The 17,789-nt window shown below is 38.0% G+C and overlaps 1 protein-coding gene across 5 annotated transcripts in view; it reads left to right on the forward strand.

The window, feature by feature from the left end:
- Window positions 1-2,266: 2,266 nt before the first annotated feature.
- WBP11 (WW domain binding protein 11) overlaps window positions 2,267-17,789 on the forward strand; it is a 30,903-nt gene continuing 15,380 nt past the window's right edge. Inside the window, exons 1-6 of one of the 5 annotated variants that reach the window (XM_020994205.2) lie at window positions 2,267-2,649; window positions 11,105-11,192; window positions 14,455-14,556; window positions 15,398-15,429; window positions 16,555-16,648; window positions 17,188-17,384. In XM_020994205.2, the coding sequence (XP_020849864.1) occupies window positions 14,493-14,556; window positions 15,398-15,429; window positions 16,555-16,648; window positions 17,188-17,384 (387 nt within the window). In that variant the 5' untranslated portion in view covers window positions 2,267-2,649; window positions 11,105-11,192; window positions 14,455-14,492. Of the gene's footprint in view, window positions 2,650-2,706; window positions 2,993-11,104; window positions 11,193-14,454; window positions 14,557-15,397; window positions 15,430-16,554; window positions 16,649-17,187; window positions 17,385-17,789 lie in introns of those variants that run through there. The other 4 variants (XM_020994206.2, XM_020994207.2, XM_020994209.2 and 1 more) reach the window with 4 other exon arrangements.

Genomic DNA, 17,789 nt, shown 5'->3' on the forward strand with positions numbered 1-17,789 from the left:
AAATTGGTATTCCCAAAGTGTATAGCTTGTCAATTTCCTACCCAAGAAGTCAGCTAAATTGAAGTAGTGGATAGTGGAATCAGGAAGATTCAATTCCTGAATTCAATTCCTGCCTCTCAGGTTTTTGTAGCTGTGTGACCCTGGACAAAAAGTCTTAGTCGGTTTCTTCATCAGCAAAATGAGAATAATAGCACCTAGTTTCACAGGGTTGTTGTGAAGATTACATGAGATAACTGGTACAAAATGTTTGACAAACCTTAAGCACTTTATAAACACTAGCTCTCGTTTGTGGCACCAGAAGTATTGGTAACTCCCCCTTGCCTCTGGGCCAGAATACAAACTTCTCCTTTTGGAATTGAAAGCCCTTCTGGGTCTAGACTACCTACCTTCCCAGGATGATTACAAATTACACCCTTCCTAATACACTCTATCTCTCTTATAGGCAAACTTGGTCTTTACTTGCTATTCCCTGTAAACATTCGATTTCCCGTCTTTGTGCATTTTCACCAGCTTGTACCCGGTGTGTAGAATTAGATCCCTCCTCCTCATCTGTGCCTCTTAAAACCCCTGGCTGAAGTGCTACCTCCTTCCTACAATAGGCCTGCACCCATTCACTTTGTATTTATTTTGCATATATCTTGGATTTACTTCTTTGTCAACATTTTATGTCACTACAGTATATTAGATCCGGTGCTTAAGAAGATAAGGTTGTTTTTGGTTTTTTGTTTGTTTTTGTATTCATGTCCCTGATACCCAGCATCCTGTCTAACACAAAGTAGGATTGACAGATTTTGCAGATGAGTAAATTAAGGAATCAGTGGTCCTGTGACTTGGCCAGAACCACAAAAGCCAGTTAGAATTGCGATGGAATTCCGTCTGTTCAGTAACTCAACACTCACATTAAGAGAAGGGAATGCAATCTTCCACTAAATCACTTCACCTGCACTCTCAGTCTCCAGCCGCACAGTCACAGAGGAAAGACCAGAAGGCTTTACTAAGCTGAAAGGCTTTCTAGCCTCGATGTGTCTACGTGGGTCAACAAGACCACCAACCTAGCTGACCTCAGAAGCTCATCAGAGGGGTGGCTGTTGGTATTCAAAGCCCTTCACAGGAGCCAGATGGCCTGCTCCTTTTCCCGTCTTCTTTCTGGCATCTTACTTCCCCATTACTCCCCCACCCTATTCTGTGATCCAGTAACACCCAGCTCAGTTGCTCAAATGCAACACCTTCATCTCCCAACTTCATGTATCAGATGCCCTCCAATGGCTGGATTCTCTCCCTCCTCATCTCCGCCTCTTGGCCCCTTTGGTTTCTTTCAAGTTCCAGTTCAAACCCTACTCCCAGTCCTAAATCTTAATGCCTTCCCTCTGTAGATTATCTCCAATTTCTCCTGTATATGTAGTTTGTTTGTACATATTTATTTGCAAGTAGTCTCCCCGATAGACAGAAAACTCCTTGAGAGAACTGCCTTTTTGCAGCGCAGTACCGGAACCTAGGAGCTTAATAAATTCTTACTGATTGGCTGTGTGTCCTTTACAAGTTACCTAATTTCTCTGTGCCTCTTTCTTCATCTGTAAAATCTAGATATTGGGTTAGAAGGCCAGTAAGGGTCCTTCGAGATTGATCCTATAAAGCTGACCGAGCCAGGTAAGGAGTTCTAGTCTACGTGGTTAGAGGCAGGACCCCTCCCCACAAAACGGCGGCTCCTTTAAGCATTCGAGTGCATGCAGTAACCTGTCCTATTCCTCCATGAGGGGTGGGGCAAGGACAAGGCACCCAGAGCCTAGAAAAACGAAGGCTACTCATTTTAGAGGCTCAGTGAGGGTGAGAATGAGGGTAGATATTTGGGGACAGGGGGAACAGGGCCTAAATCGCGGCCAGACCGCAGACAAATCGAGGTCAAAACAAGCAGAGATACAGTAGGACTACAGCCGCTGCAGCGTTCGAGGGACGGACAAAGGCCGCCTCCAGCCAATCAGATTCCTGCCTCGCTCCTGCGGCTCTTCTTCCGCCCGCGCCTTCGACAATAGCTTCGGGAGTCTGGGTTTGGGGACAAGAATCTCGAGAGTTAGCGGAGAAGGGGTGGGTCTTAGAGCAACATAATGACGCCAGACACTAAGTCCACCTCCTTCCCAGTCTGCACTGGGGAAGCGCGTGGTGGGACGAACGAATTCTAATTCCGAAGCGGAAATTCCTCTAGCCCTTAGGCTCTCTCTATGGTTGCAGGAGCCGGAAATGCTCTGCGACGTTAGCAACGCACCTAGAAAACAGAAGTGACGTGACGGAGGCGGTGCAGTGCGCGGTTTCAAGATGGCGGTGTCTTAGGCCTCGAACGAGAGGCGAAGGTGAAGGCCTCCTGCCCCTGGCCCGAGGAGAGCGAGGGGGGCGCGCGAGCCGCCGCGGGGCTCAGCCCTGCGGCCCTCCCTGGCTCCGACGAGCAGCCGAAAGGTGAATTCGAGGATATCTCGAGGCTGTTCTTCTCCGCTTCCTCATCCCTGGCCCCCCACTTCCGGACGCCTGCGCGGTCCTTTTGAAGCATCCGGGGAGAGATCCGCCCCCTGGCCTCGGGAGGCGGTGGAGTTCAGCTGATCCCGGCTTCGCCGTGGGGAGGAGGCCCGCACGGGGTCGGGTTGCTGACCGCTTGGGCTGGTTTGTGGCTCTCCTGTTGCACTAGGTTTGGGGAAGTGTTTGTCGTCCTGCCTGGTGGGCCTGAAGTCGAGGGGTCGCTCGTCACCGTGGGTCCTCCCTGAGGCCTGGATGCCTTTTGGGGTTGCCCGCGTTGTTGCAGCCTGTCCTAGGCGAGTGTGAGCCTGCCGGACCCCCGGTGTGAGGGACTAAGCCCGAGTCGTAGAGCAGAGCTGAGCCCTCGCCTCTCCTCTGCACTCCCCTGCTTCTTTTCCCTTAGCTTTTCAGAGGATCGTGAGGCTCTTACGGGTTTCTTCCGGCAACTGTCATTTGTTAAGAACTTAGCTTTCCTAAACTATGGTTCCAGGTATTTGTTCCAGTTTCTGAATCTATTGTAGTCAAAGGGCTATTATTCGAAGGGGGAGGGGTGAGTTGTTAGAAACGAAAGGTTTTGATGGATTGCGGAACAATTGTAGCTCTTGTTTGTATAACTTTTTCATAATAGGGCTAAGAACTGGAAAGGGAGTTTCAGAGGTTACGAATTCACCCTCTCATTTTACAGATAAGGAAACTGAAGTCCAAGGAGATTATGTGATGTACCCAAGGTCACTGCATATTTGCCGGCATAGGTGGAATTTGAACCAAGCTCCTCTGTCTTCAGGAAGCACTGGAGTAGTCTTGCCACAGTACTGGCTCCTTATTGAAGTACAGCCATAAGTAAAGCAAATATTGTGTACCTCTTGCAAAGGATAAAAGTAGTTCAGATATTGTAACTTGTCTACTTCCACGCTTGAATGTAGGCATGGGAACTGGGATGTGAACCAAGGTCTCCTGGCCCCAGCTTTCCATTTTATATCCTGCATCTCAAGGGATCCAGACATAATTTTGAAAGGAAAAAAAAAATCTGTGGATCATCAGAGAAGTGACAGTTTATGATTTATTTGCTTGCATATTCCCCACCCAAACTTTGGGAAGGAAATATTAATCTTCAAGCAGGCTATTTTTCAATTGAGTCAGTCACTAATTTATTGAACTAGACAGAGGTGGGGAGCCTGCAGCCTCCAAGCCACATGTGGTCTTCTAGATTTGGTTGTGGCCTTTTGACTGAATCCAAGTTTTACAGAACAAATCCTTTTATTAAGGAGATTTGTTCTGTGAAGTTTGGATTCAGTCAGAGGGCCACACTTGAGGACCTAGAAGGTTACATGTGGCCTCAGGATGTGCTTAGGCACTGGGAATACTTTCAAAGAACTTAATATTTTATTGGGAGAAAATAACATGTACACAATTACATGATGAATAATACATAACATATGCAAAATATCTGCTGAATAAATACAAAGTAACTGATGAGCACTAACAAGCAACTTGGAACCTCCACAGGCCCTTAAAAGCAGTTGAGGTATATGAATGGCACTGTTCTTTGAGAGAGATTAACAAATTACAATTGATGATGTGTTACATACTGTCCTGACTAGCCCTTTAGAACTATTGCTAGGGAGGAAATTGTCTCTTTATATTCCTCAGCAATTTACTACTCCTTTCTTTATGTGAGTACATATGTAAACATATATGTTATTTGAAGTTTGAAAGTTAAGAAAACTGAAACCTTTTTCCTTGGAAGCAGGAGAGGGATAGAAAGTTGCAAATTAATGGAGAAGTTAAATTGTAGAATATTTTTGGAGAAATCTATTTATATTGCTTTCTATTACTTCATGTTCAAATATGCATGAATAAGTAGCAAATAATATTGCATAATAAGTTTGCACTTAATAAAAATATGATGTCACATAATGTGATAATCTCAATATGTGGTTTATCTCCAAAATACTTCATATTACAGAATTTCAGAGTTTAATGAGATTTCCAAGGTTTAGTAAAAAAAAAAAACATAATTGAGGAATGTCCCTACATAATAACTGATAAGACTGGTCTCACTGCCTCCCAAAGCAGCCCATTCTTTTTGGAACAGCTCTTTTGGATATTTTTCCCTTCTGCATATCAAAGCAAAATCTGCCTCTGCAACTGTTCCCTGTTCTTGGCTGTACTCCAATCAAAATAAGTCTTGTTTCCTCTTCCATAGTAACAGATCTTCACATAATATATTATACACATAATAATTATTGTATTTCCCTCGGTTTTTTCTAGACTGAATTTTCCCACTTTCTACAACTAGCCACTATGTAGCATGCTGTTAAGTCTTCTCTCTCTGGTCTCCCTCCAGTTTCACTGCAGCTTGTTGGTGTCCTTCCTAAAACATGGTACCCAGAACTGAACCTATTACTGTTGATGTTATCTAATCAGGGCAAAGTAAAGTAGGCCTATGGCTTTCCTTATTCAAGATATTGTTTCATTTAATATCGCCTAAGATTTCACTAGCTAGTTTGATTTCTGTTATTGTGGCTTTGAGCTTGCAGTACACTAAAAACTCCGGGACTTCTTCATTTGAATTGGTTAGCCACGTTTTTCCCCACCCTCTATTCACTGCAACCGTTTATATAAGTGTTACTTCTGTTAGCTTTAAAATGAAAGAGGGTTGATCAGTTTCTCCCATCCATTTCACCTCCTACATTGTCAGCAGAGAGCTTCAAATGAGTGATTACGTGAAAAACCACCATCTGCTCTCTAGACAGGAAAAGGAGAAAACCCATGAACAAGACGTGTCCAAATGAGATTTATTAAAATATGTTCTGTACAGCTGGCTGGAGATAACAAGAATGCTACAGTCTTCCTAGTCTGCAGATAATTGAGTGATGTGGCTGCTCCAAAGATGGATTCCCAGTTTTCCCCTTTTGTACAGAAAAAATCCTATCTCTGACAAATGTTAAGGTTGTTTAATGGGAAGAGGGGGTAGTGAATGAGGGGCAAATGGGTTCCACGGTAAGGATTACTTGTGGGTTGGGGTGGGAAGAGTGTTTTCTGTTACCTCCTCTTCCGTATCCACACTTTGGGATCTTTGAGGAGGTTGAGAGGCATAAGATTGGAATGTTTCTATCATTATCTCCCTGCCTACTCCACGTGGTCTAATAAGGAGTTTGGGAGACAGGAAGATCCTTTTGGTTAGTTATAAGCAGGAAAACAAAAGAAAGCAAGAAGTAATTAAACCATATAGATAAAGCACATATTAACCATTTAAATATGGGCATGACTCTTGGCTAAGAAGTTCTGTCTCTAAATTGCCTGGCCGTTCTCAGAAAGGTTGAGAAGGAACTGGTGATGTATGTTTGGCCTGCAGAATAGAATACTCAAGGGGGAAATAATAGAAGTCTTCAAGTATATGAAGGAGTATTGTGTGGAAAAGAAATTAAATGTTCTGTTTAGCGCCAGAGTAAGCACAGTGGGATAGAAGTTGCAAAGATTTGATGTCAGGAAAAACTTCTTAACTATTAGAGCTCTCCAAAAGTGGACTGAAAAGTGGTAGATCCTGCCTCCTTGTAAGTCTCCAGTCAGAGGCTAAATGACCCCTTGGCTGGGTATGTTACTATGGGAATTATAACTTTTTCCCTTGGGATATTACATTTGATAGCTAAGATTTTCTAGGAGAGGAGGACTTCCATTACACAAAGATCCCAACACGGCAAAGAAAGGCTTCAGTTACCAATATAAATAGATATAAATGAATGTGCATGTTTGTATTCTATAACAGGCAATATCAATTCATTTGTTTCTCCAGAACAAGAATGGTAATTGCAGTTACAAAATTATAGGAAGCAAATATTCTTACAGACATCAAAAAAAAGTCATAAAAAAACTATGAGCCCTGCCATTAGAAATGAATTGCTTCAGTTAATAGTTTAATGAGCTCTACAGCACTTTTGCAGTTAATGTTTTAACCCAAACATAGGCCCCACATGGATCACTGCCTTCCTCTTTCAGGTTGTTCCTTCCCTGCTGCTTACCAACATGCCCAGGTTACCCCCCCCATCCTAAAAATATTTTCACTTGTCTAGGCTACCTCTTTTAAACTTCTATAGCTCTCTTCCCTGTCATTGACAAACTCCTAAGCACAGATGTCTACTCTTGTTTTTTCTGCTTCATCAGTTCATTCATTCACTTCTGATCCACTTGCAAAGTTTTTTAATCCCACTGCTCTACTAACAGTGTTATTTCCCAAAATTAGTGTTATTTTAGCTGCTAACTCAAGTGACCTTGGCTCAATCTTCATCTTTCTTCATTTCACTTCAGCTTTTGATGCAATCATGGACCTTCTCTTTCATTGGTTGTTCTTTTGCCCCTTGGCTTCCGTGACATTGATCTCTCTTGGTTTTCTTCTTATCTTTGTAACCATTCCTTTTCAGTCTTCTTCATTGGTTCACTATCCATTTCTTGCCCTTAGGGGGCATCTATCAAGACTCTGTTCTGGACCTACTCTATTCATTTATCATTTTCTTCGGTGATTTCATCATTTTCTCTTGGATTCAGTTATCTCTGTAGATACCAGAATCTATATATGCAGTTCGGTTGAACATCACATCCCATTAACTGCCTGTGAGGCATCTGTGCCTGGATATTCTATAGGCATCTCAAATTCAGCAAGTTCAAAATGACTCACAACAGTTTTTCCCCTTTATTTGCCCTTTTCTCTATTATTTCACCTGTACACCCAGGTTAAAACCCTCAGTGTGAACCTTGATCTTTTCTTCTACCTCACCTCCCCATATCTAGTTTTCTGGTCCTGATAGTTCACAGCATCTCTTGTGCTATTCTCTCTGTTAACATGGCCCTTATCCCACTTTGTTGGTCTATGATAATAGCCTCCAAATTTTTTTTTTCTGTCTCTCCACTCAATCTTACTGTGGCACTTGCTTATTCAAAAACTTTCATTGGCTCTCTACAGTCTTTAAGGAAAAATACAGACTGCTCAGTCTGGTATTTAAAACGTTTTGTAATCTGGCTCCAAATTGCCTTCCAGCTCATATGAGTTTCCCTTCATGTACTTTTAAGTTCTAGCCAACTTGAACTCCTAGCCATTCCCCAAACTTGGCATTTCATTTCCTTTCTCTCTGTTTCCAAAAACCATCTCTCATTCCCTGAATGAACTCTTTCCTCATTTCTGCTTCTTAGTATTATCAAGGCTCAGTTCAAGTATTACCTCCTTGAAGCCTCCTGTGGTCCTCCTAGTTGTCGTCAGGCTCTCCCTACTCAAATTACCTTTGTACTTATCAGTTTCTATCACCCTGATGGAATGTAGATTGTGAGCAAGAATAACACCAGTATTGCACAAAATAGGGCGTGTATCAGGATTAAATTTTATCATAATAGATTTGGTTCTTCAGGGAACAGACTTTAATAAATTTTTTATTTTTATAGCAGGCCACTTGCCACAGCCAGATAATAGACTAAAAAGTATATGTCATAGCTCTGTCCCACTGTATTTATAAGTTCTACAGGAAGTTTTTCTCCTGTGCACATGAAGAACTTTTAAAAATCTTTGATGGATGCAAATACAAAGATAACTAACAATCTTCTGATTATAAATATGAAGGCATATTTATATGCCTCCCATAAAATAGGGAGATGTGGGAATGTTTACCATCATCCTGAAGAGTGCTCTGAATAGAGTATACAAGTAATACCTTTGGGTGATGAGGTCTCACAAGTTTGCTTCATCTGTAAAGTATTAGGATTAGACCAAGGTTCCTTCCAGCTATAACATTTTTATGTTGTTTGGGAGCCTTTTGTGATTGCTGAGTAGGAGAATAGGAATGATCCAGAGAGGCCCAAGAGGGTCAGTACATTCTTATTGCTGCTCTGTTTCATAAAGAATATTGCTGGTGAGCATCCACAGGTCAGCCAGGCTGCTAAGGGAACTTAATGTTATAAGAAGTTAGTCTGAAATGACCGATGAGCTTAAAGAAGAAAAGCCTTTGAGAAGTGGGGGAGTAGATTATTTGTGTCTAATTATTTGAAAGCCTCTCATGGAAAAAGAGATTAAACTGGATCTATTTGGCCCCAAAGGATAGAAGGAATAGTGGTTAGAAATTATAGAGCAGCACATTTAGGCTTGATAGAAAGGAAATTTTTGTAATAACTAAGATTCTCTGAAAGGAGCTACCTGGGAACCCTTTAAGCAGAAGCTGGATAAATATTTGTCAGTGATGCTGAAAAAAGGAGATATCCCTGTTTAAGTCAGACTAGATAGTCTCTGAAGTCTCTTCCAATTCCAAGATTCTGTGAGATTTTTCCCTTTACAGATAACTTTGTTCTCATTGCATTAAGACTCAGAACTGAAGAGTCTCATTGGTGAAATGTACCAGTACTCAAAAGAGGCCTAATAATTCTCATAGGAAAAAAATAGAGATGAATAATATAAATTTCCAGTGTTTGCATATGGTTTTCCTTTTTCAAACAGTTATGGTCAAGCTGTTTTTACTTTGTTACAAGAGAGGGTTCCACTGGGATTCAGGTGTGTGTTAGTGGCAGGGTGCATATTTTAAAATTGACTACTGCTTTTTTATTAATACTTTTTAAATGGGGAGGGGAAATCTACAGTGCTTTCAGTTACACTGGTATTCTGGTAACATGACCATGAATGGCGCTTGAGAAGTGGTGTAAAAGATATTGTCAAGGAAATGTATGATCTGAAAAGAAGGTGGATCAGTTGTTTAACAGGAGTGAGGGCTAACAAATAGGTAAATTTGTGTTTTGCACTTGCTGTTGATGAAATGTGAAAATGCCCAGAAGGCCTCAGATCCTCTGTGTAGTATTGATAAGACTTGGCTAAACATCAAACACTTTGAGGAAGTGTGGATTAATTGTTATCTACGTTAGTGGAAGGAGTATCCATGGTTCCAGATTATGAAGAATTATTGAAAATTTGGCCTATCATTCTAGCCTATCAGAATCTTTTTAGATTCCAGGTCTGTCATTCAACATATTAGCTATGCATTCTAGCTGAGTGCCAAATGAAAAGTGTGTAAACATACCATCTGTACCTTCACTCAAGCCATTAATGAAAATATTGAGCAGAAAAGAATTCTAGAGCATTCCACTAGAGGTCTCTTTCTAGGCCAGTATTGATCCATTAATCCCCACTCTTTGGTTTTGGTTATTCAATTACTCTTCTGACCATAAGGATATTGTAACAGACTTCATTGATACTTTTACGAAATCTAAATATATCTGTCATTCCCTTGACTCTCAGATCACTATTCAAACAAAACAAATGGTTAATATAGTCATACTGTCTCAAAGTAATTACCAAGTACTTATCTTCATATTCATAAACCAACCTGAAAATTCTGTCATGAAAATCAGATACTGAATCTCGCTTAGAGTCAGAGAATTCTGTTACTAACTGTATTAATGACATGTAACCATGTGGTCCTAATAGCTACTCATGCTTCTCTCTGTGATTGTCTTTGACACCTGTGCTTTTAGGTTACTGACTCCCTATAGTATATGTATCCAAGACATTGTAGAGAAGAAGTATAACAATTAGGTGGTATTTTGAGGTGGTCCAAGTTTATTCTTTAACTCTTAGACTTTCCTCCCAACCTTATTCTTTCATTTTCTGTTGTTTGTTGAATTGAAGGGAAAACATGAAATCGAAGGCTTTTTCTCTGCTTCCATGAAATAAATGAAATTACTTCAAGAGGGAAATGAATTCATTAAGATAAGAAATTTGTTATCTTGATTCTCAACTTGAAAATGACTGGGGAAGGGGAAGGTATCACACATTTATTGAATACCAACTATGTGTGATGTGCTGTACTAATTGCTTTTCAGATATTTCATTTGATAATAAATTTTTTTATTACTATATTTCATGAGTAATAAGATTCCAAGTAGATTGAATTATAAGGGTATGCTAATTACTTAGGATAAAGTAAAATAATTAAATTTATTGACTTAAATATAAACTTTACAGCTTTTTATATGTAGAGGAAAAAAACTTGTAAAATGTCCTCTTTTTGCCATAGTCATTTATTTTACACAGTTTGTCATTGAATTCATAAGAATTATCATACATTTTCTTCAACACTACAAAGACCAGAGTCCTTCAGAAAAAAACCTTGAAGGACATAGTGGCATCAATTTATGCAGTGCATTTTGAAAAAAATCCATAAGGCAAAGAAAATAGAGATAAGATGAAAATGTTTGCCAGAGTAAAATTATAACAAAAGTTTGCATCATTTGATACACCTGGTCCTTGTAATGTTAATTCTTCATATGAAACCACACTTAGCACATTGGATATTAACCATAACTTTGACAAATAGTTAATTTTTCCAAGTCTGTTCTTGATTATAACCCATAAGTTTTCCATGGGGTTTAAATCAGGTGAGTTCCCAGACCATTGAAGCATGTCTTTCTCCTTTTCTTGGATAAATTTTTTAACCTTTTTTGGGGTATGATACAAGTTGTTGCTGCATTTTTTTTTCCATTTGAGAATTTCTGTATTTCTAGAACAGTTCTGCTTCTTTCATCAGAGTTCAGGGCCTACTAAAAGTCAAAGTGTCTGAAATATTTTTTGCAGGTGGATGTTACACAGTCTGATGAAAGAGTTTCAGAGTCACTGAGACTTCTGCTGATACTAGTTTTGGTGTATTGCTTTGAATGAAAAAGTGAGTTTCACCAGTAAAAATTATACTCTTCCAATCTTCAGTACTCCAGTTTTTGTATTGTCTTGCCCATGACAAGTGCTTTTTCTTTGTAACAACAGTAAATAATTTTTAAAAAATTAATCTTCTCATCCTTGAAATTTCAAGAAGCCTACATCACATTGTAGAGGAATGAATAACAACCCTCCCAGGTGCCAGGTCCCTTGAGAGTCTTTGTTTCTTTCTTGAGGCTGTTTTATGGTAATAGTTATTTTTTGTTTGCAGCCATACTTTTCTTTGTACTTTGGTAAGACATCCTGTTTCACTGTATGCTTAAGTGACCCTCAGAACACCAGACTTTCCTATACTAACAGGTACTACAATATCTCTACCACTCATTGAAGTATACTTTAAGAGCCACATCTTTTGCAGATTTCCTTGGAGTAATATCCATGCTTAAAAATGACAGAATTAGGGGTGGCTAGGTGGCGCAGTGGATAGAGTACCAGCTTTGGAGTCAGGAGGACCTGAGTTCAAATGTGACCTCAGACACAACATTCACCAGCTGTGTGACTCTGGGCAAGTCACTTAACCCCAATTGCCTTACCAAAAAAAAAAAATGACAGAATTAAAATCAACAAGAGAGGACTTTTAGGGGTTGAAGGGTGGTGCACAAAAACACTCAGCTAATGTAGGTGGTGAAACCAGTTCAGTCAGGAGGCACGCATAAGCATTAATGTCACAAAATACAAAATAAACCTATGATTTCATTGTTACAGAGAACTAATTCAGAGAGGGTGAAACACCCTTTACCAATGAAGACTGGCATCTTTTTTTATGAAACTTGGTCTTAAGATAGTTGCCTAGGCACTAATAGTAGTTAAATGACTTCCTCAACCAGGATGACATAGACACTATATGTTAGACACAGAATCTGAACTTTGGTCCTCGTGGCTTTTAGAACTTACTCTTTATGTATTATACCTCCGTACAAAATAAAACCATGTCAATTATTTCTTCAAAAGTAATTTGCATACCAGGGCAGCTAGGTGATGCAGTGGATAGAGTACCAGGCCTGCATTTAGGAAGATCTGAGTTCACATCCTGTCACAGACACTTAATAGCTGTGTAGCCTAGGGCAAGTCACTTAATCCCTATTTGTCTCAGTTCCTCATCTATAAAATGGGGGCACACTAGAGAAGGAAATTGGAAACTACTCCAGTATATTTACCAATAAAACCCCATGGACCATGGGGTCATGAAGAGTTGGATAGGACTGAATGACTTAGTTTGGCATTGTATCAGTTATCTGACTATTCAGTCTGTCCATTAACTTAGCTGAAAGGTCACTGTTGGAAAAGACCTTTGTGGTTCCTTAACTGATTTCAGAAATGCAAGTCACAAATTATCTGATCAGAGAGTTTAATTCAGCCTGAACAATATTGCTTTATGTCTGGTCAACAAAGAAGCAGGAATAAAGACTGTTAAGAAATCTCTTGGAAAAAGATGTATAGAGTTATGTTAAGGCACAGTTTACAGTTAATAGAGAAGAACTAAAGCAAGCCCTGGATATAGGGCCATATGAAAATAAGGAAGTGGGGATCTTTACAGTTAATAGAGTTAATAACATGGCTCTGTTAGTACCAGGGTTGATGTTCTTGAAGTTTTCTAAGGAGGATGTGTCTCCTAACTGCAGTGCTGTCAGTAAACCACTAAAATCTAACAGATGGGAGATATCATTTCTAGAACATTCAATTTCTCACTTCTTGTCAAGTTGAAAGACTGTTAACATTAATTAGAAGCCAATATGTGTTCAAAACACAATCCCCTAGAAAGTGTACTGGTATTAATGGGTGCCATAAAATCTTATTTGAATTTGAATAGAATTGATGATAATGCAGTATTTTGTGCTGTCTTTTTTAATGTGTAAAGTCCAGTTTGTATTAAATTGCAACTAAAGTCTGAGGAAGGAAATTTTTTTTTGGCCTATTTGACATTTTGTCAGCATTTTTAATGCTATGTAGACTCATGAAGTGTCAGCTCTATAGTTTATTCTTTTGGTAGCCTGATATCATTAAAACATGTAAAATTGAATTCAATATTGCATTTACAATCTGAGAAATAGGTTTTATAGTGACTATAACAATGTCTACTAGATTCAAGGTACATTGTACAGAAGCAAATTAATTTTTAAAATAAAAGAAGACTAGATAGCAATTTAAATGATGAGATCATTTTTATGAATAACAACTAGGAGTTTAATGTATTGCAAGCTCATTATGAGTCTGCATTGTTAGATCATAGTTAGGCTAATGTGATCTTAGGTTTTGTTAAGACAAGCATAGTATCCAGAAAGGAGATTCTAGTAACAATGTACTCTTCTAATCAGACCACATCTAGAAAATTATTCCTTTTGGAGATCACATTTTAGGAAGAACTAAAGGAGACCCTAAATATAGCACCATATGAAAATAAGAAACTGGGGATCTTTAGAGTGGAAAAGAGAAGATTTTGGTAGATGTGATAACCAGTTTATAAGTATTTGAAATACTGTCATGTGGGAAAAAAGACAGCTTGTTCAACTTGGCCCCAGAGGGCAGATCTAAAAGCAGCGGGCCAAAGTAATGAGATAGAAATTTAAGTCTGACATAAGGAAATACTTCTTAACCTTGACAGCTACCTACAAATAGAATGGTCTGCCTCAGAAAGTAGTATATTGTTTCTCAGTGGTGGTCTTCAAACAGACTACTTTGTTGGGCATATAAGAGAGAGAGAATACTTGTTCTGTATATATTAAACTAGATTAACTCTTAGAAACCTATTTAGAGTAATAGAGGTAAGAAAAGACCTAATATCTGTCTGTATACCAATCTGTAAAGAAAATATATAATCTACATCCTAAATCCTAATTATTTAAATTGACTTATTTCCTCATCTTTGGTGCTCATTTAAAAATTTAATTTATTTTTAAAGGATATCAGTTTTGTTCTCCAAATTAATTACCATTTAGAACTATAGTCAGCAACCGGATGATAGAATTGCCAGTTACCTTTTTGATTCTGCTAATTATTCTGGTCATATATCCTCTAGGAAGTAGAATCCAGTTTATCTGAACTCCAAATTCAAAATCCTGGATAACTCCATATACCTGAAAAAGAATTACTAACAATTACAGAGACAAGAATGTATTTTATAGTGTGCTTTTAAGAAAAGTTATTGAAAGATAAGGATTCTAACAGTGAAGGCACTTTAAGAGGATAAGTATATTTACTTTTTTTTTTTTTAGGTTCTCCCCCAACTGACTAAAACATATAACCTGTGAAAATGGGGCGGAGATCTACATCATCCACCAAGAGTGGGAAGTTCATGAACCCCACCGACCAGGCTCGTAAGTATGCACTGCATGGGATTGTGAAGCAAAGATTAATAAATATTATAAATTACAGATATTAAGAAGTCTGTTTTATCTTAATTTTATTACTAGAACAGCCAAGCTAGGAAGGTCTAGTTCAGAGGTGAGGAACCTGCGACCTCGAGGCCACATGTGGCCTTCTAGGTCCTTGGGTGCGGCCTTTTGACTGAGTCCAAATTTTACAGAACAAATTTGTTCTGTGAAGTTTGGATTCTTCTAAGGGCCACACTTGAGGACCTAGAGGGCCAAATGGTTCCCCATTATTTAGTTATTTAATTGCCAAATTATTTAGTTTCCCCTAATTTAAACTTTTTTACTTGAAAGTGGGGAAAAAAGTAATATTATTCCAAATACTTTTTCCTTTAATTATATACTGTGTAAATGGTAGAGATGCACACACACACACACACACACATACATATATACATTTGTAAAGTTCTCTGGATCTTGGGAATTTTGAGGGACGCTTTGGGTTCAGTGAGCCTTTGTTTTGATGATACCGTGGTACGTAGCATATATTTTTTAATTTGTTTCAGTTTGATGCATCAAATATACTTTATCCATAGTACTCTTTCTAATAAAGATTTAGGCTTTTAATCATAGCCTTAAAACATAAAGTACTAAGAAGTCCTTAAGTTATTTAGTGGCTTTTTCATGTCTTGTTTTTATTATTGAAAAAAGAATCTTGAAATATGGCCTTTTGGGGAAGATGCTTTTAGCCACTGAAAATGTAACTAGTAGAAATTGACACAAAGAAGGAGATGGTGAATATTCAGGATTTTATATCGTGTGGTCTTTTTTTTCCTTTCCTTTATAGGAAAAGAAGCCCGGAAGAGGGAATTAAAAAAGGTATGATTTTTTTCCCCCTAGAAATAGCTACTCACAGTATTGAACTGAGCAGTATTGTTTAAAAAAATTAAAGTTTAGGGATCAACTATTTCCACATCCAAATTTATAATAATTTCTTTTTAAGAAATTGACCATCTCTCACATTGGATTGCTCCTTATTTTATAAAGTAAAAATATTTTCTTAGGAGTTACATTGATTTTGCCTTTCAAATACATGTAAAATCTTTCCCAACCCATATCTTTGTTTTTAAACCATCCCACTCACCCAAGGAAAAACGTTAATGCAAAATTAACACTCAACTGTTTGTATTATGGGTGAGTGTGCAAAAAGCTTTCAGTTTCAATTAGAATCAAGAAAAACAGAAGAAAAATTTCTTGGTATAAATGTGCTGTATGGCTTTTGCTATATTTTATAACCACATTTTTTGGTTCAGGAAAACTAAATTTTGCATTGTTTCCTTATTTTAGACTCTATCATTTTGAAATCTGTTACTATTAGGTTTGTGATCTGAAAGGCTTCTTAAAGAAAAACAAAGTTTGGGGCAAGTAGATGGCACAGCAGATAGAGCACTGGCCCTGGAGTCAGGAGGACCTGAGTTCAAATTTGGCCTCAGACACATAACACTCACTGATAGCTGTGTAACTTTGGGCAAGTCACTTAACCCCAGTTGCCTCACCAGAAACAACACAACAAAAAGAAAAACTAGGTTCATTTAATTAATTTATACGGTAGATAATTGATAAATGTTAGGTGAATGAACAAATGGTTCCCTACTGTATTTTCATATTGTAAACCACTTAATGAGAATTAAATCAACTAAAGAAACTTTTTTCACCAGAGATTGGTAATCATTTTAAGTCTTTGAATTTATCTGCAAACTCTACTGAAGATACTGCTGCACATGAAGGTTATAAAAATAATATAGAAATCTGCTAAAGACCTAATAGGAATTCAAAAAATGTTTTTCTTTTTAAAAAAATTATGGTTTTTAGCTGAACTTTAACCTGTTAGAATAGATGAGCAGAAACTTAGATGAAGACCACAATTTAGTTTTAATGGAGTTGAAATAAAAGATTGTTTTAAGTTCAACTGTTTGAGTTTCTGCCGTTCTTTAATGTTCTTAGAATAAGAAACAGCGAATGATGGTACGAGCTGCAGTACTAAAGATGAAGGATCCCAAACAGATTATCCGGGACATGGAGAAATTGGATGAGATGGGTGAGTAAGAGGATGCAGAAGGGCACGATTTTTGAAGAAGACCCAGTTTTCTATGTGAATACTTTGGTTTATTGAGTCTTAGGGTAGTTTGTTGAAGGTTATAAGGCTTTACAGAGATAAAAAGTATTTCTTAAAGAAATAATTGTCAATATTTATACTTGCTCAAAGAAATTAAACCTATTTCTCTGGAGAGGGAATATCATATACTTGGTTGTTAGAGACCATTTCTTAGAAATTTTTTTTTATGAAAATTACATAATCATATAGGTCACGGCCTTTGATTTGTAGTGTCATGGAAAGTGCTGGATTTGAATGGGAGGACCTAGATTTAAAATAATGACTCTTTCACTTCAAACCTATGAGCTTAGCAACTCTGGGCCTCAGCTTCATCTATAAAATGAAGGAGTTGCAAATGATGATCTCAGAGGTTCCTCCTAGCTCTAAATCTATTGATTTCTAAAATCTGACTTATGAACCACATATAACCCAAAAAAAGTGACTCTTTTAAAAAAAACAATAATCTGTTTTTCTTCCATCAGAGTTCAATCCAGTACAGCAGCCACAGCTGAATGAAAAGGTGCTAAAAGATAAGCGAAAAAAACTTCGTGAAACTTTTGAGCGCATTCTCCGACTCTATGAAAAGGAAAATCCAGATATCTACAAAGAACTCCGAAAATTAGAAGTGGAATATGAGCAGAAGAGGGCCCAGCTCAGCCAGTACTTTGATGCTGTAAAGGTAATTAAGTTTTTGTTTTGTTTTTGTTTTTTTTATGAGGAAGAGGAATTTCAAAAACAGTTTTACTTCTGATTTTAAAAAAGTTGGTAGGATTTTCAGCTTCAAATTTTTTAATAAAACAACATTTTGCGCTGTCTCTGTACTCTGTCTCCCATTGGTATGAATAATATTTGGCTATATTTGATAGAGATTTTGGATGGTGGTAGGGAACAATAAAACCTAACTATGAAGTTTCTCTAAGTAGATATATTAATTACAACTACTGTTTAAAAAAACAATAAATTGCCCCATAATTGAATACTAGGTTAGGTGTTGCATATAAATTGGAACAAAAAATTTCAGGAAAGGTGACAGCTTTGCATTGGAGAGAGAATGGTAGTATGTTTAATAAAACTTATCTGTACA

Source organism: Phascolarctos cinereus, unplaced genomic scaffold (genome assembly GCF_003287225.1).
Source record: "Phascolarctos cinereus isolate Bilbo 61053 unplaced genomic scaffold, phaCin_HiC Scaffold_1;HRSCAF=81, whole genome shotgun sequence".
NCBI classification, from domain to species: domain Eukaryota; kingdom Metazoa; phylum Chordata; class Mammalia; order Diprotodontia; family Phascolarctidae; genus Phascolarctos; species Phascolarctos cinereus.